General features: G+C 40.5%; 1 protein-coding gene across 6 annotated transcripts in view; it reads left to right on the top strand.

The window, feature by feature from the left end:
• The window catches only part of STEAP2 (STEAP2 metalloreductase), a 32905-nt gene extending 11692 nt beyond the window's left edge, over window positions 1–21213 (top strand). For 5 of the 6 annotated variants that reach the window (XM_065583043.1, XM_065583040.1, XM_008169487.4 and 2 more), the window contains 3 exons: window positions 1143–1670; window positions 4047–4211; window positions 13232–21213. In XM_065583043.1, coding sequence (XP_065439115.1) covers window positions 1143–1670; window positions 4047–4211; window positions 13232–13516 — 978 coding nt within the window. In that variant the 3' untranslated portion in view covers window positions 13517–21213. The remainder of the gene's footprint in view (window positions 1–1142; window positions 1671–4046; window positions 4212–13231) is intronic. The other variant, XM_042861285.2, reaches the window with a different exon arrangement.
• Window positions 21214–22281: the final 1068 nt, after the last annotated feature.

Below are 22281 nucleotides of genomic sequence, written 5' to 3' on the forward strand. Positions count from 1 at the left end.
AGAAGGACGGGGTGTGGATCATGTTTTCAGAAGTCTTAAAAGAGCAACACTCTGATGTGGAAACTACAGAACCTGAACCACCAAAAAAGAAAATCAACTTTCTGCTGGTGGCATCTGACTCAGATAATAAAAATGAACATGTGTCGGTTCGCACTGCTTTGGATTGTTATTGAGCAGAACTCATCATCGGCATGGATGCATGTCCCCTGGAATGGTGGTTGAAGCATGAGGAGACATATGAATCTTTAGCACATTTGGCACGTAAATATCTTGCAGTGTCGGCTACAACAGTGCCATGTGAACACGTGTTCTCACTTTCAGGTGGCATTGTAAACAAGAAGCAGGGAGCATTATCTCCTGCAAATGTAAACAAACTTGTTTGTCTGAGTGATTGGCTGAACAAGAAGTAGAACCTAGTGGACTCGTAAACTCTAAAGTTTTACATTGTTTTATTTTTGAATGCAGTTATTTTTTGAACATAACTCTACATTTGTAAGTTCAACTTTCATGATAAAGAGATTGCACTATAGTACTTAAATAGTATTTTTCAATTCACTCAATATTTTATTTTTACAGTGCAAATATTTATAATAAAAATAAATATAAAGTGAGCACTGTACACTTTGTATTCTGTGTTTGTAATTGAAATCAATATATCTGAAAATGTGGAAAACATCCAAAAATATTATTATAAATGATATTCTATTATTGTTTAACAGCATGATTAATCACGATTAATTTTTTTTAATCAAGATTACTTTTTTAATTGCTTCACAGCCCTACTTTCTATATTTAAGTGGTTCATTCATTTTTAACATGATTTTAGCCATTGGCCCAAAGTTCATTCTAATCCTGTAGACATTTTAGTGTTGTGAATACCAGGCATCTTGAAACCAGTTTATATTAACTCAGATGATGTACAGTCTTTTTATTTGGTTACCTTGTTGTTTAATCATTTTTCATATTTCAATATTGACCTGAATTGTTCACAGGTTAATTTTTGTGGTTTAGTTGATGTGCTAGTGACAATGGCTAGTTTAGATCTTTGTACTGTGACATCTGCCTGGAGGCCTTGAAATTGTGGATTTCATCTTTAAAGGCATTTCTGTGACTAAAAAGAATTAATTTGACTTTTCCATCAGGTCTTTATATGCGGTAACAATGTTCAAGCTCGCCATCAAGTTATCGAACTTGCCCGACAGCTGAATTTTATTCCCATTGATTTGGGGGCATTGTCTTCTGCAAGGGAGATTGAAAACTTACCTCTGCGGCTGTTCACGTTGTGGAAAGGGCCGGTAGTAATGGCTGTTAGTTTGGCCACCTTTTTCTTCATCTATTCTTTCATCAGAGATATAATACATCCATATGTGAGAAATCAGCAGAGCGACTTTTACAAGATTCCCATTGAGATTGTGAACAAGACTTTACCAGTTGTTGCTATTACTTTGTTGTCTCTGGTGTATTTATCAGGGCTCCTGGCAGCTGCTTATCAGCTTTATTATGGCACTAAGTATAGGCGACTTCCTCCCTGGCTGGAGAGTTGGTTGCAATGTAGGAAACAGCTGGGACTACTCAGTTTTTTCTTTGCTACCGTGCACGTGGCTTATAGTCTCTGCTTACCAATGAGGAGGTCTGAACGATACTTGTTTCTTAATATGGCTTATCAGCAGGTAAGGAACATACCATTTTTTATCTAATGACAGAAGAGAGAATCAGAATGCCTTGATTGTATTTATGTGACATATATCCATGTCTTTGAATACCTTTTCAATGGAAAATCTTTGGGGCTACATTGTGACTGCCTATTGGTCAATAGGGAAAGAGGCTACAAGGAGCCCCCTACCTTGTGGCAAGCTTCAGATGGGGTCAACCACAATCAAGTCCCTCCAGTAGGGGGAGTCTAGCATTTGTTCCCTTTTTTATTCCCCACCGGGCATGAACATTACCCTAGAGAGGGTGGGGAAGAGGCAGGCCAATGGTAAAATCAGAAGAGCACTCTTAGTTTCTATCATCTTGGGATGTAAGGGCTGAATGATAATTCATAAGAAAGCTCAAAACATCTAGCAAGTTGTTTTCATCTCTCTAGTCCCAAAGGTTTTGATGTGTGTATGTCATAAATGTAGATGTATGTTGTTGAAAAGGTTTTTGCAGATGGCAGCATTAATATACAAACTATATTATACAAGGACCACTCACTGCGTCACTGAAATGCAGACCGTTTTGGGTAGAGGTATGCCAGCTGTTTAATAGCATGCCATAACACTACACAACCGTCTAGAACAGCAAAATCCTAAGCAAATATATGTTCCTACTAGGGAAAATGAAGATGCTGTATCACTTCTCAAACTAGCGGTAAAAAAATATATTTTGTTTACAAGAAATTCTTTGTTCCTCTACAGTTATTGGCAGGAGGCATTGACTCAGAGTTCTGAACAGCAGTTAGTTTTTATATCCAAACAATCCTGGACAAAACAATCATCCTAGGCAGAAAGGTCTGCTTTTCCTAATCAAACTGTCAGTGAGGTGTCTGTTTGCCTCTTCTTCTACACTAGCATTTCATAAAGCAGGTTGGCCTTTCAGCATATGAAATCTGCAGAGCCAAGGGATGAGGCAGGAAGAAGCAGCAGCTAAGCAAATCAAGCCATAATAATGGAAAGAATAAAAGGGGATTGGATCAACAGTGTAGAAAGAAGGGTGAGCATGAAATATTAAAATAAGACCGCTGAAGAGCATGAATGAATCTATGACCGGCATTGTGACAGGGTCTGTCAGGTCGTCTTTTCCCCTTGCAGGAGGGTTCAGTGTCTGACACTCCCCATTTAAGGAAAATCCACTCAGACTAGTGACCAGCAAGGCAGTCCTCCAGAGGCTTAGAAGGGCTAGGAGGAAATACTGACCAATCAAGGCCCAGCAGGCCAATTAAGAAGGCTTGCCTCCTTTTGCTCATGAGCAAAGACTGGGACAGAGCAGGACCTCCTCAAGGTTCTCCCAGAACCTCGGCCAGAGCCTTGCCTTGAGCATATCAACAGAGCACTTGCATATGGGGGGAGTTTGTACTCTTTGTTTAAAGGCACAGACAGGCAAATCTTAAGTTGCTGTTTTGTTACTTGATTGTTCAGAGGCGCTCACGGCACAGGCTACCCTGCCCGAAGCTGGCAGCCAAATCTTGAAGACTTAGGTGGGAAGCGCCTGCAATATCACACATGGCCCTGATGTGGGGATTACAGTGCAGCTCTGTCTCCCACAGACATACACAAAATTCAGCCAGGAACCCTAATTGTTTAGGTTTACATACTTGTCAAAGGACCTGCTAGTACTTTTGTGAAGAAGTTCTCATATCTTCTATATTAATTTGAAAAATCTCACATGTCATCATCAATGGTGGCCCCTTGCAAGAACTGACATGTAATTACAGATTTGATAGACCCCAGGGAATTGGAAATTTGTGAGATCTAATTGAGTATACAAGTGACTTGACAGTTGAAGTGAATTGTTTCTTTCCTGTCATGAGGATGTCCAAGCTCATCCATCTTTTTTATGTCTTATGTTAATAACAGAAGAGACAGAGTAATTTAGGAGTCAGCACAAGGATTTGAAGCAATAGCAGGAAATAATGATAATTTATTTGTAAATTCAACAAAATAAAGAGAATTGCAGACCCACCCATTTTATAGTGTAGAACATAAATTGTTGATGCCTGAAAAAGTAGGTACTTTGTGTCGCAATGTGGAGAATCTCATCTGATTTCATGAGATAATTTCTATAAATAAGGAGTAGCTAATACTTTAAGCTAATGCCTGTCCTTTTTCCACTGTTTCAACATATCTTTCAACCTAATATGCACCCAGAACCCACAGTGATGAAGCAAATAGCTTTTTCTCCAAGACATGAAGAAATCTCTAAAATATTTGACTACATTTTATATTTGTTTGTAATCTGTTTTCTTACAAAACTCAGACTGGAGACTATTACTCATCAAAAGAGCTTTTGTAAATAGTATTTAATATTCTGGAAAATAAAGGCCATCTTTTTTGCTGTCTCCTCAGGTTCATGCAAATGTGGAAAATTCTTGGAATGAGGAAGAAGTGTGGCGAATTGAAATGTATATCTCCTTTGGAATAATGAGTCTCGGCTTGCTTTCTTTGTTGGCAGTTACTTCCATCCCTTCAGTAAACAGTGCCTTAAACTGGAGGGAATTCAGTTTTATTCAGGTGTGTGTATGTGTGTTCTCTGGTTGTTTGTGTTAATAAGGGGTTTAATGGTTAATAAGAATGCATGGTCATTTTTATTTTGATCCGCACTTTTGCTATAGGATGAAATAAGTTTTTTTTTCCCCTCTCAATAGTAACTGTAAAAATGATACAACTTCTCACTCAACAGAGAGAGTCCCTCTTAGAGTTGGGCAGAAAATGGTTTTCCTGTCCTCCTACTGTTTTCAGGAGTTAAAAATTTTCTCCTGTCTCAAATTGAGATGAGAAGTCAAAATCTCAAAAAATATTTGTGAACCAAAAAAACTGAATCTCAGGTTATACGGAATGTTTACTTTTGATCATTTGAATAATAATTTTGTTAGTTTGAAAAGTCATTTCCAACCTGAAAACCAGAAATGTTTGTTTGGAAAGTGTCAGAACAAAACATTTTCACAATTTTGAAACTTTTTTTTCTTTACTTTTTTTTTTTTTTTTTTTTTTTTTTGAGTCGAGAGATTTGACAAACTCAATCCTCTTTTATGAGCCATTTCACTTTTGACATATGGATATATTTGACAAAAGTGATTTGTCAAAAAAAAAAATCCCAAGCAGCTCTTTCTGTGTGTATTCAGTGAAATCTATCTCCATTAGTGACATTAGTATTTACCGCATTTTACTCCTGTTGGCCTTGCAGAACCAACACAGCTAAGACTGAGTAGGCTGGCAGTATTCCTTTTTTATTGACAGAATGTATTGGGTTTCAGTCAGTTACACATGTGCAGATCCACTGCAGGCAATTCAACTGAACAGGTGTCACTGAATGGGGATGCACATAACTTTATAACTGAAGATCTAACATGGTCATTAGAACCTTTATTACAGGGGATGATGCCCTGGGTAAAAAGAGCAGAGCTTGACTTTCAGATCCCAGAGTGAATGTGCAGGGCTGGCAGTTAGAACAAAACATCAGTTTACTTGTAAACAGAACAGATTCAATCTGAACTCCCTGAGAGACCATAAATATTTTTGTTAATAAACAAAAGTCTGTCTGCTTCTGGTGCTTATTCCTCAAGTGAGCCATCAGAAGTACATAAACTTGTAAATTATACAGACCTTCTTGTCATGCAAATGTCCCTAACTTTTTCTTAAAAAGAGCACATAGAATGTTTTCAGTATTTTCCAGGAGGTGCCAGCAATACTTCAAGAGAGAAGTAACATACAATAATAGCAGGGTTCGCCTGTATTTAGAATAAGTCTGCAGGGTTCTTGGGGCTATATTGTGTTCTGCTATTGCAAAATTGGTGGAAGAAGAACAGAAATTCCATAAAGTTTACTGCATAGAGTTTCCACTGAATGATCCCTTCGGGCGATAGATGTTGGGGGCTGCAGAAAAGGCAGGAAATGCAGCTTCCAACGCTTTAGGTCCCTGCAATTTTCAGGAAACGATGTGGAAGGACAGCAAACTACACGGTGCTCCTCACACTTCAGTCTCCATGGCAGTGTGGGTACCTGTAGTGCAATGCTGCCATTTTCTCTCACTTGCTCCCCATCCAGAGAGGGGGAATTAATGTTGATTCCTGCTAGATTAACTCCCGATACTTTAGCAGGCTGTATTTTTGCATTTTTCAAGGGGAGCCTTTTGTCCCTTCCTCCTGCCCTGGCACACTTCCCCCCCTCCCTTCACACATGAACACCTGAAGCAGAGATGCATCCACAATCTCTGGAGATGAGTGTTAAGCTGTCTGAAGTTAAGTGGCTCACGAGCATGAGTACCAACCTCAGGGCAGACTCTGAAGAAGCAGGGCACAAACCCCAAACTGGCAGTGAGTATACTTAAATTTCACCAACCAAGTGTCAAATGTGAACTCCTCAAGCACTACAATAGCCTTAACATGGAGTCACAGACAGTCCTCCTGGGGTACTCCGGTCTACCTTGCCACCTCCGCAAGCTTGACTTTGAGATAGATAGTCCCTTACACCAAAAATCACAACAATATTCAGGTTACTCCTAGTCCCAAAGGACCAGTCACTTGCACCTTAGATCTCCCTACCAAAGACCATGCTTGTAGTAATCCTATAATAAAATAACTAAAGATTTATTAACTAGCAAAAGAAATACAAGGTTAAATCGGATAAACGTACACACACATGAGTTACAGTCTAAGGCTTGGTCCACACTGGGGCGGGGGATCAATCTAGGAAACGCAACTTCAGCTACGAGAATAGCGTAGCTGAAGTCGACTTTTCCTAGATCGAATTAAGTTTACTTACTGCGGGTCCACGCGGCGCAGGCAAGCTCCCCCGTCAACAGCGCTTCCTCCTCTCTCTCAGGAGTTCTGCAGTCGATGAGGGAGCGCTTCTGGGATCGATCTATCGCGTCCAGATGAGACGCGATAAATCGATCCCAGAAGATCGATCTCTACCCGCCGAATCAGGCGGATAGTGTAGACCAAGCCTAAGGTTCAAAAAGGTAAGAGAAGCTGCTGTAATGTGGAAGCTCTGTATGTCTTTTAGGGCTAACCCAGGCCAAGCAATAGGAAACTCTTGCTTATGCTTAGAAATCTTCACCCCTCAGAGTTCAAGCAGCATAGAGATATAGTTCCTTCTTGTCAGGGATTTATATTCACTTCCCCTAGAGTTCAAGGTGATGGGATAAGGCCTCTTGCATGTCTCCACTTCAAGAGTGTCGGGGGGAGCAATCAACAAAGTCTATGTCCTTTGATGTTTCAGAATGGCTCGTTTGGTTTCAGTGGGCTTTCTTGTATGCAGGACCTAACACCTTCTATAGGAAGCTGGCATTTTACATTATTTAATGCTTCTTTCCTGTTTGAGTTATACAGTTACAGAGGTTTACAATGCAAACCCTTAATATAACCTTATAACATAGGGTATAGATGTTAAGTGAGATTAATACATGCAGCATCCTGCAAGCATTTCATAAAGTCTAAACGCATTCTTATAACTCTAATATCTACTTAATAATACTAATACCCAGGTGAGCCAGACTGGTTTCCAGCTCTGCATTTGTCAGTATTCAGTGAGGCCTAAGGGTCTTTGCATGAGCTGGCACCTGGTCTGCCAGCATCACAGTGGGAACATGTCATGTTGTCCTTGTTGTCCTTCTTCCACTTCCATATACTTTATTTTTATTTGCTGTCCTCCGTACATCACAGCATGTAGGGCCTTTGAAGGGCAAAGCATAGCTAGCTCCTAAATGCATTATACTCATGAAACTGGAAGTAAGAGACTGCATTTGCTATACATGTGGCATAAAGGAGACCTTTCATCCCCATCAGCAGGCATTCCTGACTTGCAGAAGTCGCCATTTTAATAGTAATGCCACTGTCTGATGAGAGACAGACGGTCATGTCACTGGAACAACCCAGAACTGTCTGCCCTGAACTAGGAACTTCCATGCAGCAGCTGGGAAAATGCAGGCATGGCAGCCCAACATATGTGTAGATGACATAGAAGGATCAGAAAAACACTTAGGAATAAGCTGTGGTGAAGCACTTTATATACTTCCTGTGTGTAACACATCTTAAGTAGTACCGAAAGCTGATAGAGAAGCAAATAGACATAACCAGCAAGAAGCATTGAGACATACAAAAAGCACAAGTCCCGATTAATCACAGAAAGGTGTCAGCATGAAATGAAATTATTGTCACCTTTAAGCTGTGGTTATTGATATGAAGTACTAATAGACTTACGTCTGTTGCTAGGAGACATTCTGATAGAGCACATCTGAAAAGTGTGTATTTTGCTATGGTTTGGAGTGTATTAATGTAGGCCTTCCTCAGAGTCCTGTCTGACTAAGGTCTGGTTTGTCCCATATTGTAATTACATTGCCTAGTTCATAATCCTGTCACTGTTGCCTGATTCTTGCCTATGTAGACTCAGACACTTTAAGGTCAGAAGGGACCATCGTGATCATCTAATCTGACCACCTGCACATTGCAGCCACAGAACCTCACCCACTGCTGAAATTTATCCAGCTCAATCTTGAAGCCGATTAGGATTTTTACCCCCACTGCTCCCCTTGAAAGGCTGTTCCAGAACTTCACTCCTCTGATGGTTAGAAACCTTTGCCTAATTTCGATCTTAAACTTGTTGATGACCACTTTACATCCATTTGGTCTTGTGTCCATATTGGTGCTTAACTTAAATAACTCTTCTCCCTCCTTTGAGTGTATCCCTCTGCTGTATTTATAGAGAGCAATCATATCGCCTCACATGTAACACACATCGTCACTACTTTAATAATTAGGGCTCTAGAAGGGCTTTGTAAATTATAACCATTTTAATGGGAGTGACATTGAACATTGCATTAGCTGCAGTTGTCAGAGGTGTTCTGTCTGTGGAGGAATTCCTCCTTCTCTCTCTTTGGGTTTCTGTCAAGGGAGGAATCTATAGGAAACCTCCAACAGTGGTTGCTGAAGAAATGTGTTGAATCAGCACTTCCCCCAACTGACCTGGCTCTTCTCCCTCCCTGACAAGTGCCACCCACTTCTTAGGTAATGAAGAGAAGCAAAGTTGTGGCCCTTTGCATTTCCATAAACTCACTACCAGGCAGACTTTCTCCTTCAGAAGTTCTCTGCCTGGAACTATGCTAGAGATGATGGTATGAACTAAATCTTCAGTTTAAAATAAAACAACAACAATTAGTTATAGGTGATTTGAGCCATAAATCCAGTGTATGATTAGGAACTCCAGCAGCAAGTCATGCAATTGTAGCTTTTCCTTACCAAAGTTTCCAAACTTGGGCCTCAGGTTGTGGGGGTAGAAATGTGCATGCAGGCAAATCATTGTGTAATTGTTTTGTGGTCTTTGGAATGCACTGGTATACCACAACTATTCCCACTGTAATAAAAATCAACTTGTTTCTAGTTATCACAGCTTATAAACTGTAATGAAATGCTGAGAGATGATTCAAGACGTCTGACTGGTGTACAGGACATTCCTCCTCTAGACATGCCCTCATGGTGAAACTGCATCACACATTAAAGAGAATTTGGACAAATTGTCTTTTTAATTATCACCTTTGGTGTGCAATGGCAGTAATAATTGAAACACAGGTGTTTCCTTGGGATTAATGACCATCTAAATATAATGGTCTTTAGCTGTTTCTCAGGGCATTAAATGTTCCCTAGATACTCATTAATTCTTAGGAAACATCCTCTGCCTCAAGCCTTGTTTCATAATCACTGACCTTACAAGGGTTATTTTACCAAGGAAAATGAAGCTGGCATTCCACCACACATTAACAGTGATTAAGTTCAAATCTCATATAGAGTGCTTAGGCAGAGCCAGATAAAATACAGCTAATGCCCTTTTAGTGCTATTTCTCCATCTACTGAAAGACAATATTATAAAGAAGGTTTGTACTTAATGATTATAATCCTGCCTGAAATCAGCAGGAGATGCAGAGTGGAATAAGGGCTGGTCAGCTCAGTATAGCCAGGGGAGTTGGTGCTGGAGTAGCATGACACTAGTTTTACTCCTGGATCTAACAGAAGCATAGATTTTCCAAAGCAGTGGCTGCTGAAATTCTCACTTCTATCCTACAGATGAGGGCTCAGTGTAAGAACCTGCCAAGCTAGAGCCTGGTACTCAGGAGATTCTGGCAGATGCCTCTGCATCACCACTAGAGGTTTAGGTCAGGCATCCTGAAGAGGACCCTGCAAAGCTAGAGTCGAGAGGAAGTACCATCCTTCAGGGCCTGAGTGACACCCCACAGCCCACTGACTGGCCAATACCAGTATATAAAACCAGGAAGCCATGATGAGGAGCTGTCTGAGCAACAACACAGACCACCTGTCTGCTTCTGACCCTCCTAATGACAGTCCTGAGACTCTGGCTTCTGACCCTGGTTTGTTCTTTCCCTGTCTCTCTGATTGCTATCTGTAACCTGGTGCCTGACCTGGTCTCCTGATAACATGACCTTGCCTGCCTCTTGATGCCTGACTCTTTTTGCCCTCTGACCTATCTTGGACTCTGACCTCCTGGCATTGGACGTGGCCTGACTTCTGCTCTGACCACTAGGTCAGACCACCCACATCCTGTTTGTGACACTCAGCATCATTGCAGCTGCTCAGTTTCTGACCTCCCCCTTCTGAGAGCCGCACACTCACGCAAATGCGGTTTCTAGCTCACTTTGCTGAATTCACTTGGTTTCTAAGGGCTTGTGTAAATGGCAATTTACTGTATGGCAAGCCACAGTGTTAATCTACAGCACATCAGTTTGCTTCACAGTAACATCTTGTGTGGACACTGCTACAGTGCCCTGAGAGTCCCAGAGTGCAGCTTGGCATACTTTCATTGCACTGTAGCAGTTTCCACATGGGATCTTACTGAGTGGCAAGCTGGTGTGCTGTAGATTCACACTGGGCCTTGCCAGTTGCCATGTAGACAAGCCCTAACTGAGTCAACTAGGCCACTTTTCAGGAGTATGTCATGTGTTTGTTATTGTGCTGTATCACACTTGAGTAACAATCAGAATAGTGCACAAGCCTAGACTATATGAAGAGCAGCCCTTTTCTATCTGGGCAGGTTTACTAGTGCAGAAGAGAGGAGATGAAGAGGGTAGTAAACTCAGAAGAAAACCCCATACTCCACTCCTTGTGTGACTGGAGTTTAATTGTTGTCAGGCTCTTCTGTTTTAGGTGAAACAGTAACATAATGTTCTGTCAAATCTTAGTCCTCTGATGGCATTTAAATAAAACTAAACTTTCTCTGCTTAAAGGATGAAAATTCTCTGTAAAGCATTTCATTATCACTGGCTTTCTCCAATAATTGTTATATAATATTACCCATAGCTGAGCCTGCTGAAGAAATGAGCAGTCAGATTCACTAAGTTGTTCCATGTTTACACTGGTGTAACAGCACTGATTGCAAGGGAGTCACACCAGCATAGAACTGGAACAATGCAGTGGTGAGTCAGGCCCAAGCTTTTATTTGTCATCTGAATTTCTTTCCAGAATATCAGGCAAGATCCTGCGTATGCCAAATTATACCAAATAGTATCTGGCCTATGATGTTCAGTTTTGGGGGGATTTTTGTTCTTGTTCTTTTTAACTAAATAGGTTGTACATCTAAAAAAATGCCAACACAACTCTGGAAACCATTGTGTACCCTGGAAAAAGTAATGCATAGAAAATAGTAGCTTGCTATATGCAAAAGTCTGTTACCTTCCTCAAAAGACTGACAGAAATATTTCCCTTTTTTGTGTCACTGAATCTTTTGCCCTTTTGTCCTTCAGGCTGTACTTTTCCTTAACGACAGGAGAGAGGTTAGGTTTCTACCTCTTTATTTGTACTGTAGTTAGAGAACAAAATATTGGTGGCCAGTTTTGATTATTCTTCCACTAAATCTTTCCCAACTGAGTGACACATTACATCACTTTTGTGGTGAAGTGTTTCCTTTCATATGATAAACATCACAGTTAAAAGCACCATTGCAGTCATTTTTAAGGTGGTTCGGGATTTCTAGAATGCAGGCTAATGCTTTTAACTTGGAGTCTGCATAATTGTTCTGTTAATGATGTGCTTGTTTTTACTTGGCTACACAGATTCTTAGGATTAGGTGTGGAGTGTAGCCCCTACACTCCAGATATCCCCATTAACTAGTTGTCAGGGAAGGGACATGATATTAAAATAAAAAGTTTTAAAGCACTCAATTCAAGAAATTAAGTTAAGCCAAAATTAAGATTACCTGTGCAACTTTACCTCTTGTGCATAAGCATAGAGATGTACTACATTTCCCCTCACGTGATCTTTTAAAAGATACCATACAATTTTTTCTATAACTGTTTACACCTGTAACAGGCTGTTTTGTACTGCCCGATAAAGGGAGGCAACAAAAATCGTTTATACACAAAAGAATGGGGGTAAGGATCCCTATGGAAACCCTAATCACGTGTGTTTTATAAGGATGTCAAAAAAGTTATATTATTTCAGAGGGAAAGAACAATCAATCATTTTTAAGTCAGCTATCATTACACAGCTGACTTAAAAATTAGGGGGGAGGGATAGCTCAGTGGTTTGAGCATTAGCCTGCTAAACCCAGGGTTGTGAGTTCAGTTCTTAAGGGGGCCACCTAGGGAGCTAGGGCAAAATCAGTACTTAGTCCTGCTAGTGAAGGTAGGGGCCTGGACTCAATGACCTTTCAAGGTCCCTTCCAGTTCTAGGAGATGGGATTTCTCCATTAATTTATTTATTTTTACATGCAACCTTAATTTCCTGACTACTGAGTGCTTAACTGGGCAGCTTTAATGTTCTTTTTGCTTAGGTTTTTGTAATGAATTTCCCATGGTTTTTTGAGCGATAGGAAGAAAAGGCAGAGCACCAGCATCTCATACTGGATTTTATCTGGGGAGTATCCAATTAATGGGTGTATGCTTGTATCATCACCGTAAGGAGTGGTCCAAGTCTTGATTCCACCGTCTGACCAGTGGAGCTGGGCCATTGTGATGGGGAAGCAAGCAGCACCCTTTAGGGGTCTCACAGTTTACTCCTTTCTCCCTGTAGGAGCAATGATGATCAGGGAGTTCCTTTCCAGGGCTCCTCCTGCATAGCCACACTGCTCGATACTCATGGCTGAGCAAACCAGCCCTTTGTTCTCTCATGCGACACACTGGGTCATGAATCTGATATCACAACACCAGTTTTACTTTTACATACTGAGTACCTGAATCTGATATCACAACACCACTTTTACATAACTCCATTAACTTCATTATTTACACACCTGAAACTCAACTGACTGCCAGATTTTAGATTTTGACTAGTTTGTTTGCTTTACATGTTTGAGGACCTCTTAGCCTTTCAAAGTAGAGCAAGCATGCAGGCCTGTGGAAGCCAAGAGGGATGGGATGTAAATCAGGGTAGAATTTAGCCCTTAATTTTCAGCACATTACAATAATGAGTACATTGAGATTTTTTTAAATAAAATTGAACCTGGCTGAAATTTTAAAGGTATAGAAGGCGTGGCTGATAATGGGTCAGGTTTTAACTTCTGTTTCTTTTCCCTGTTTTTTTCCAAAGTCTACACTGGGATATGTCGCTCTGCTCATAAGTACTTTCCATGTGTTAATTTATGGGTGGAAAAGAGCCTTTGAAGAAGAATACTACAGGTTTTATACACCACCAAACTTTGTTCTTGCCCTTGTTTTGCCTTCTATTGTAATTGTAGGTAAGATCATTTTACTCTTTCCATGTGTAAGCAGGAAACTGAGAAGAATCAGAAGAGGCTGGGAAAAAAGCCAAGTTATGGAAGAAAGAGGTGGGACTATTCCACATCTCTCACCAGAAAGGATTACGGTGATGTGATGGTAGAATAGTGTCCATTAGCACTATAGTTGTCACTGGTTTTTTTTGTTTTAAAACTTGTGTTTTTAGGAGTTTATATAACTCACGTGTAAAAGTTGCTATGGACTTGCTTGGCATATGGTACAGGCTCTCAGCCAAGGAATGAGCAATTTATTTTTCTTCAGAAATTTAAAAAAAAATCACTTAAATTTTAAGTTACAAGAGGGCAAACAATGTGAAATCAGGATTTTTTTTAATGCTTCTTTGCACAATTTGTATCACAAACATTGTGGTTTTATAATTAAAACCAAATGTTCCAGACAGCATTTCTTTGACTGATAGCATATGTTCCAGACAGTACTTTTTTTTATTAAAACCATCCTTTTTTAGTTAGTCAGTCCAGAATGTAGAGTAATAGATTTTAATGATTTAGGAAATAAACATGTTTTGAAACAGCTGAGATTAAATTTTTAATGGTTGAAATTATTTATTGCACACGTACATTACACATATTTGTGTAGCTCAACAAGAATTTTGAACCAAAACATGACTTGAATATAATAAAAATGTGAGTTGCATTAAGGAATATGATTTCGAAGTGCTGCATATGGTTTTAGACATGTAATGTCCATTGACGTTAATGAGTCACGCAGTGAAAATCCAATCCAATACTTTGAAAGTGCAAGAAGGACTTATATAAATTTGTACAATCAACTAATGATCACTTTAAAAATAAAACATGCCAAAAATTATTTTAAAAAATTAAAGTTGGGAGAAATTTGCAATAAAAAAATTCAACTTTATGGGTGAAACTTCCAATATCTTAAGCACAATAGAGAACAACCATAATGTTAATGTTATCTGTGTGTTTCTGTGTTGGAGTTTCAGTTATGGCACATGAATTTGCCTCTCTTTCAACCTTAAGATCTTTTAATTTTTGTTGCACAAATAATGTTCTATTTTTATATGAAACTTTTGTTTTTACAACCAGCATCTGTGGGGAATGCTTTACTGTGAATTTTTAAGAAACAAAAACAAATATTGCTATACTTCAGCATTTTAACATGAGTTGATGATCTTGTGAAATGGAAATTTCCCTCTAAAATTTGTAATTCTGGCTTTCTGAATGTTGTTTAGAATGATTTATCAATGACTACTTTAGCATGTTTTGTTCTTCTTTAAGGAATAGGCCAAACTACTCATTTAGACTCGTGCTGCTCCTATAGAAATCAGTGGAAGTTGTTCCCATGCATCAGAGTGCAGAATTTGGCTCTGCATCTCTACCTATTTTTGCAGTATTACAGCTCTGCTGTCTTTAATTGTTTTCTTTCCTCACATTTTTGCAATAATTTGCCATCATTATGATAAATTATGATAAATATTTGCAATATGACTCTGATCCATATAGCACTTGTGTATACTTAAGTAGGGTTACCATATTTCAGCGAGCAAAAAAGAGGACGGGAGGAGCCCCGCCCTAGCCCCGCCCCTGCCCCTCCCACTTCCCGCCCCCCCCTGACCTCCCAACCCTCCCCCCGTTCCTTGTCCCCTGACTACCCCCTCCTGGGACCCCTGCCCCTAACTGCCCCCCAGGACTATCTAAGCCTCCCTGCCTCTTGTCCCCTGACTGCCCCAACCTTTATCCACACCCCCACCCCCAGACAGACCCCTGGGACTCCCACGCCCCATCCAACCACTCCCCACCCACTGACAGCCCCCCCCCAGAACTCCCAACCCATCTAAACCCCTCTGCTCCCTGTCCCCTGACTGCTCCGATCCCTCTCCGCACTCCTGCCCCCTGACAGCCCCCCCCAGAACTCCCAACCCATCTAAACCCCTCTGCTCCCTGTCCCCTGACTGCTCCGATCCCTCTCCCCACTCCTGCCCCCTGACAGCTCCCCCCCAGAACTCCCAGCCCCCTACCCCCCCCCGCTCCTTGTCCCCTGACTGCTCCGATCCCTCTCCCCACTCCTGCCCCCTGACAGCTCCCCCCAGAACTCCCAACCCATCTAAACCCCTCTGCTCCCTGTCCCCTGACTGCTCCGATCCCTCTCTCCACTCCTGCCCCCTGACAGCTCCCCCCCAGAACTCCCAGCCCCCTACCCCCCCCCGCTCCTTGTCCCCTAACTGCCCCCTCCTAAGACCCCCCCCAACTGCCCCCCAGGACCCTACCCCCTACCTGTACCCTGACTGCCCAAAACTTTCTCCACTGCCCCCAAAAAGCCCCCCCTGTTTCTTGACCTCCACCTCCAGAACCTTCCTGCCCCCTGACCTCCTTACCCTGCTGCTCAGAACAGAGTTGGGCTCTGTGCAGCCGAGCCGGACACGTGGCTGAGCTCCCGAGCACAACAAAACCCGGTCTGGCCCTGCACAACAAAACCCGGTCTGGCCCTGCACAGTGTTGCCGGACTGGGCTGCAAGGCAGCTGCTGGCTCAGAATGCAGGGCGGATCCGGCTCCTCTACAGCTGCTCCCGAGTCCAGCCCGGGACTTCCCTGCAGCCCTCCCAGCCACTCTCTGCTAATCCCGGACATTGTGAGAGCTTTGCAAATTCCCCCCGGACGCTATTTTTAGCACACAAAAGGAGGACATGTCCGGGGAAATCCGGACGTATGGTAACCCTAACTTAAGTTAAGTTCATGAGTAGTCCCATTGACTTTACTGTCTACATTTGTAATGAACCCTATACTTAGAGCCAAATTCTGCTCCCACTTACATCAGCATAAATCCAAACTAACTCAGTGCCAATTGTTTTTAGTTTCATTACAAACTCAAGAACCCCAATCAGGTTTTTCAAGATTCATTACAGCCTCCAAGCCTTTCAAACAAACCTAGATCCATTTATGGTTTTGTCAGAATCACAAGAAATCTGCAGTTTTACATGGTTTCACCTGTGTTCTGCTTTACATATAGGGTTTGTTCAAACTCAAGCCCAGACTGAAACTCCAGGCAGAGGACTTTCTCAAAATGACACAACATAGAGTGAGACAAAGTGGGTTAGTTAATATCTTTTGTCTTTAGAAAGCTTGTCTCTCTCATCAACAGAATTTGGTCCAATAAAAGATATTACTTCATCCACCTTGTCTCCCTAATGCCATGGGACCGACACAACTACAACAACACTGCATACAAAATTAAGTGTTTGCATGAACCTCTTCCAAGCTAAACAATCAGTATTGCTTGTCTCTAGCTCTCTTTACTATCCAGTGAAACCCCACCAAAAAAAATGGGGGTTAGACAAATGGGGGATTCAATCAATTTTCTTGACATATTTTGAAAAACATAAATTCATTTTGAAATAGTGGGGAGTTCCCAGTTTCTTGCAATTTTATTTATCCTCCTCATCCACCCCATTTTTAAATTGCCCCCTACTAGAAGCAGAAGGAGGAAAAATCCACTTCTCACTTTTTTTTTTACGTGTTCCCCTTGTAAAGTTAAAAAGTTAAACTTTTAAAGCTTTTTTGCATTTTTCCAATAGAAAAAAAAGTTTAAAAATTAGAGAAAGCAGTCTGTTGCCTTTTTTGTTTTTAAACCGTTCTACCATATTTTTACTTGAGAAGAGGGGGAGAAAGTAAAATAGAAAAAAATCCAAAGAAATTTTTTTCTAAATGAAATTTTTAATTTTGTTTAGAATAAATCATTTAAAATTGATTAAGTGAAAAAGGAGAAAAAGTAAAAAATTTCAAATGTATTGAAAACTTCATTTTCTTTCAAAATTTTTCACAAAAAGAACAACATTTCAAGAAGCTAATCTAAGTTTCTTTTTGCAAAATGCCTGTGTCGTGAACAGTCAGATGGATCATTCTGTACTATATGAGCACAGTTATTTTATTAGATGAATAAAAGAGATACTATCAATATTATAGAAAGAAAGGGCATTACTAACTTTAAGGGAATAATGCTTTCAGGTAAATATGAACAAATGACAAATAGAACTTCCATTTACTGTGTTTGTGTGTGATTCACTCCAGTACAGAAAACTTTGCAAACCTCTCCACACCATTTAAAGTGAAGAAGGGATATACAGATGCCTCCAGATTGCACATAGGTGGATCCAGTGGCCTAAATTTCCTCTGTCGGGGGTGCAATTTGCCCTCATGCAAACAGGCAGCACAAGGCTCAGGGCCGACGCGTCCACTAGGCGACCCTAGGCAGTCGCCTAGGGCAGCAGGATTTGGGGGACTGCATTTTGCCGCCCTCGGTGGAAATTCGGCGGCGGCGGGGGGGGGGGGGGGGCGGGAGAAGAGTCCTTCCGCTCCGGATCTTCGGCAGAAATTTGGCGGCGGGTCCTTCACTCACTCCGGGATCCGCCACTGAAGTGCCCCGAAGACGCGGAGCCGAAGGACCCCTGCCGCCGAAGCCCCCAGGCTCCCTGAATGCTCAGAGGAGGAGCTCTATTGCCTAGGGCGGCAAAAACCCTGGCGCCGCTCCTGACAAGGCCTATGCACTTAGGCCCATATCCTCAATGGTATTTAGCTACTTAGCCCCCATTGAAATCATAGGAGTTAGGCGCCTAAATACTGTTGAGGATTTGGGCCTTATGCCCCAGTCCTGCAAACACACTTATGTACATAAGTATCTTTCCACACATATGTAATTCCATTGTCTTCAATAGAACTATTCACTTGCTCAGAGTTACTCATGCACATTGATGTATGCAGAAATGGGCCCTTGAATCCTGGTTTGGAGGCTTATGTGGGGTATAGACCTTGTGTTGTCCCCCTGCACAGCAGTGAATTTCCCCCATGTGTGCAGAGGGTCAGCAGCCACTATACCAAGCTGTAAAGAGGGGTAGGTGGATTTTGTCACTTAGTGTCTTAGTTCCCCACACAAAACCCAATTACTGTGTTGGGAGGGATGAATTCTGCCCTAAGAGAATAGTATTTCTAACTTATATTGGAATGTATGACGTCCTGAAGACTCAGAATACAGTAAATGCCATGGAGCAAATTCTGCTCCCAGTTCTAGTCCAGCAGCCCTATTGAAATCACTGAATTTCCATGGGTACAACTGAGCTAAAATTATTACTGATTGTGACTATTACTATTTCAATATTTAATATGTTTGTATTAATTTTATCATAATATATAGAAATATAGGGAACTAAAATTCATCTTCCCTAGAACTTTCCAGATCTTGTTTGATGTTTTAGGAATATTGCTGTAGTACTAATACAGTATTAATATTGTTGCATTATTAAAATACAGTAGCAACTGTGCATTGCCACCTTAGTCCATCTGTTCTGTGGTGTGTGATGCACTATATTTATCCTTATTCCTATGCAAAAAGAAATACTTAGTTCTAACAGGAAAAAATCATACAATGTAGTATGCTGCTTAACATCTGTAAAAAGTAATTAGATCATTTCATGATTAACTCATTTCAAGAATGTTTAAACTCATGGTAAATCTGGACCACATGACGTTTCTTAAAATGTTGTCATGGATTGGTGGGGGGTTTTCAACTGTGTGTATGGGAAATAAATATGTGCTTTTTATTTTATGTGTCTTGAAAGTTGAAATATTGAATTGTGAAGAAATAGCTTATATTTTTGGATCAACTAAATCAAGAAATTTTATGAAATATTTGTGCTATATATGTAATAGTGTACCCAGCTAGCCTATGTATTCATTTCTAACTGGAGTAACAAGCTGACTTGCTATTAAATCTTTTGTAATTTACTTTATTGTAAAGATTGATTCTATTTAGCAAGAATTCTGAAAGTAAAATGACAAGGTCTTGCATGGCACATATTATGGATCAGATCCTGCCAATGTCTATTCATGTAAGAAATCTTTCTTAATGTGGTTAATCTCATTGATTTCTACGGAACTGTTTGCATAAGGACTTCTCCTGTGAGTCCAGATTTCCAGGATCAAGTTCTAAAGTCAAAATTCTCAATGTTGGTTGCCTACAGTTAGACATCTTCATTATTTAGGTGCCTAAATATAGGTTTAGGTGCATAACTTCAACAACCAACTTTGAGAATGATATATTTTTATACAACATTGCATTCACCATTTATTGATTGTAGGGATATCCTATATATTATGTCCTATATAGTATGAAAACAACTGAATTCTCTTCCTTGCCACCAAGGGTGGCCAAACTTACTGACCTGCTGAGCTACATATGACAGTATTCAAAAGTTCGAGAGCTAGGTTGCGACTGCCAGGGCTCAGGGCTTCAGCTTTGCTCCTGCTGAAGTCCTGATCCCCGGCCCTGAGCCACTGGACTCCCTCCCTACAGCTCCCAGCTGTTTGCTGCTGCCTGTCCACTCAGAGCTAACGCATGGGATCTGCAGGGAGGGGCCACTGAGGGTAAGGAGAGGGTGCTGGGGGGGCGTGACTCAAGCTGCTGGTGGGGGCAAACATTTAAGTTGTGCCCCCCCCACTCTCAGCTGGCACCAGTCATCACTGGTAGAAGCCCCTAGTCCTACCACCCCACCACAAGGCAGAAGCCCCGAGCTCCCCCGCCCCACAGTCAGGTGGAGAATGGGAGGGAGTGGGACGCTCCACGAGCCACACATTAACTGTAAAAGAGCCACAGTTTGGCCACCCCTGCCATATTTCAAATAACAAAATACCACTTAACATATAATGCAATATTGCACACATTCTATCAGTAAATGCACATTTCTCTGCAGTAAATAATTGGAATGACATTTTGGAACATGTTCTTTGTTTTCTGCAGATGATTATGGTATTTTTTAACCACAATTTATTATATAGTGCCATAAAAATATTTCATATGTGTGCTTAATTTCACAGGGTAATGCTGTTCAATATCGCTATTATATACAAAGTTGATAAAAAATTTGATTTTTAATAGGTAAATTATTTTGAGATTCGGTTGTATTTTAAATTCTTTACTTAGTTTGTGACAATGTTACATTTACAGTGTACTGGTGCCATGTCTGAATTTTGTTCCAACATTGTATAGCATGTGATGTGCCAACATGAGAACGTGCAACTGTATTTTCATTTGTTGGTAAATCACTTATAAAATATCTTGTACATGTTCAATGTATAATTAGCTATAAATGCAGCCCTAATAGCATTAATGGGAAAGAACAGTTAAGGCAGCTGTTGTTTATTCCCAAGTAGCTATGAATTTCACAATGTATGAATAGAGTTAGGAACCTGAGTTCTTCTAAGTCTGATAAAAGCAAAAATCAGAAATATCATGCAAACAAATATTAGATAGCTTGATTTCTTCAATATGATATTTTCAAGAGTTCAGGTGAATAGACTCAGTGGTAGTGGAGGCATATGAGTAGTGCTTTTCAAACAGTACTTCTCTGAGTACAAAAGTTTTGCCTTTATTGGATGTTCATCGTAGTTCTTATAAGTATTTCCTATAAATGTAATAAGTAACTTTCAAATTATCATATTTTATCACTACATGATGCTGCTTCAGTTAACTAGATTGCTACCTTTAAAATGAGTGACACGTTGAACGAATTTAAACAATGATCTCCATAATCTTTGTATACTGTTTCTCATGCCTTGCTTACAATGTTTCACAGTGAACATATTATGAGTCTCCTCTGTGCAATACTTACTTGACAGTCCTCTTTGTAGTTGTGTTCTCCAACTTTGTCAATTACTGTTTGTGTTGTCTATATGAACAGGGCTATTATAAATGACTGGCAGTGCTTTCACATATTTTTCCATAGAATCTGTTTTACACAAAGATCAATAAAAACTTAATATCAAATATTTTGACTTGTTCACATTTCAACTTATTTTTTTTATTTTGCCTTTCTTTAACATACATTTGTGCTTTGATTAATATGTCCTCTAGTAGAGAGGGCATGGCCGTGGGGCTCATAAAAATGCTTCTGAAGAACAAATTCGTTTCCTCTGGAATGGGCTGGATGACAGCTATTTTTTTAAAAATATACTGCAGGAGGCTGCCCCATACCTTATTACAAGTATTCACGCCTCTTCTCTTCAAATTGCACAAACTGAACACTGTAATACTAGCAATATAGTCAGTACATTTTTCAGGAGCAAAGTACAAACATTTGAGGCAAAATTGAGACTGCTTAATTTGTTTGTCAAGTGCTGGTGTTCTTCCTGTTTGGTTGTGGGTGTGAAAAAGCAGGAGTGTTTCAATGGGAAAATAAATGAATAGCTTTTCCTCTCCCTCACTCCTATCTGGAAGCATTATATATGTTTCAAGGAAAATTATGACAAGAGAAGGAAAGAAAAATTATACATTGGAGTTATCCTGACACATTAAAGTCAGTAACTTAACTTCCATTGACATCAATGGAGTCACAATTTCACCTGTGCACAAATCAGTGAACTTGGCAAGTTTATATTAACTTGTATAACCTCCCCATATTGCTGCTTCTCTGTAGAAGAGATCTGACAAATAATACAAAATCATCTCTTACAAACAATGAAACAGATGTCTGATATGTTCAATGTCCAAAATTACATTTTCACACCTCTTTCTACTTGTGCCCTGCCTGTCTCACTGATGAAAATTTCACCATTGGTGTCTGTTTTTCCCTAGTTTGTTCAACTCCTACACCATTTTCTCATACATTATAGTGATTGCTTTTATTTGTTATTTGCATCACAATAGCATCTAGGGGCCCCCACTGAGATCAGTGCCCCCTTGTGCTAGGTGCTGTACAAATACATAGCATGAGACAGTGCCTGCCCTGAAGAGCTTCCAGTCAAAGCAGACAAAGAGTGGGAAGGAAATAAAGGCGCGGAGAGGTAAAGTCACTTGCTCTGTAAGGTCAACAGTAGATTAGTAGCAGAGCTGGGC

This window comes from Chrysemys picta, chromosome 2 (genome assembly GCF_011386835.1).
Source record: "Chrysemys picta bellii isolate R12L10 chromosome 2, ASM1138683v2, whole genome shotgun sequence".
Classification (NCBI taxonomy): Eukaryota; Metazoa; Chordata; order Testudines; family Emydidae; genus Chrysemys; species Chrysemys picta.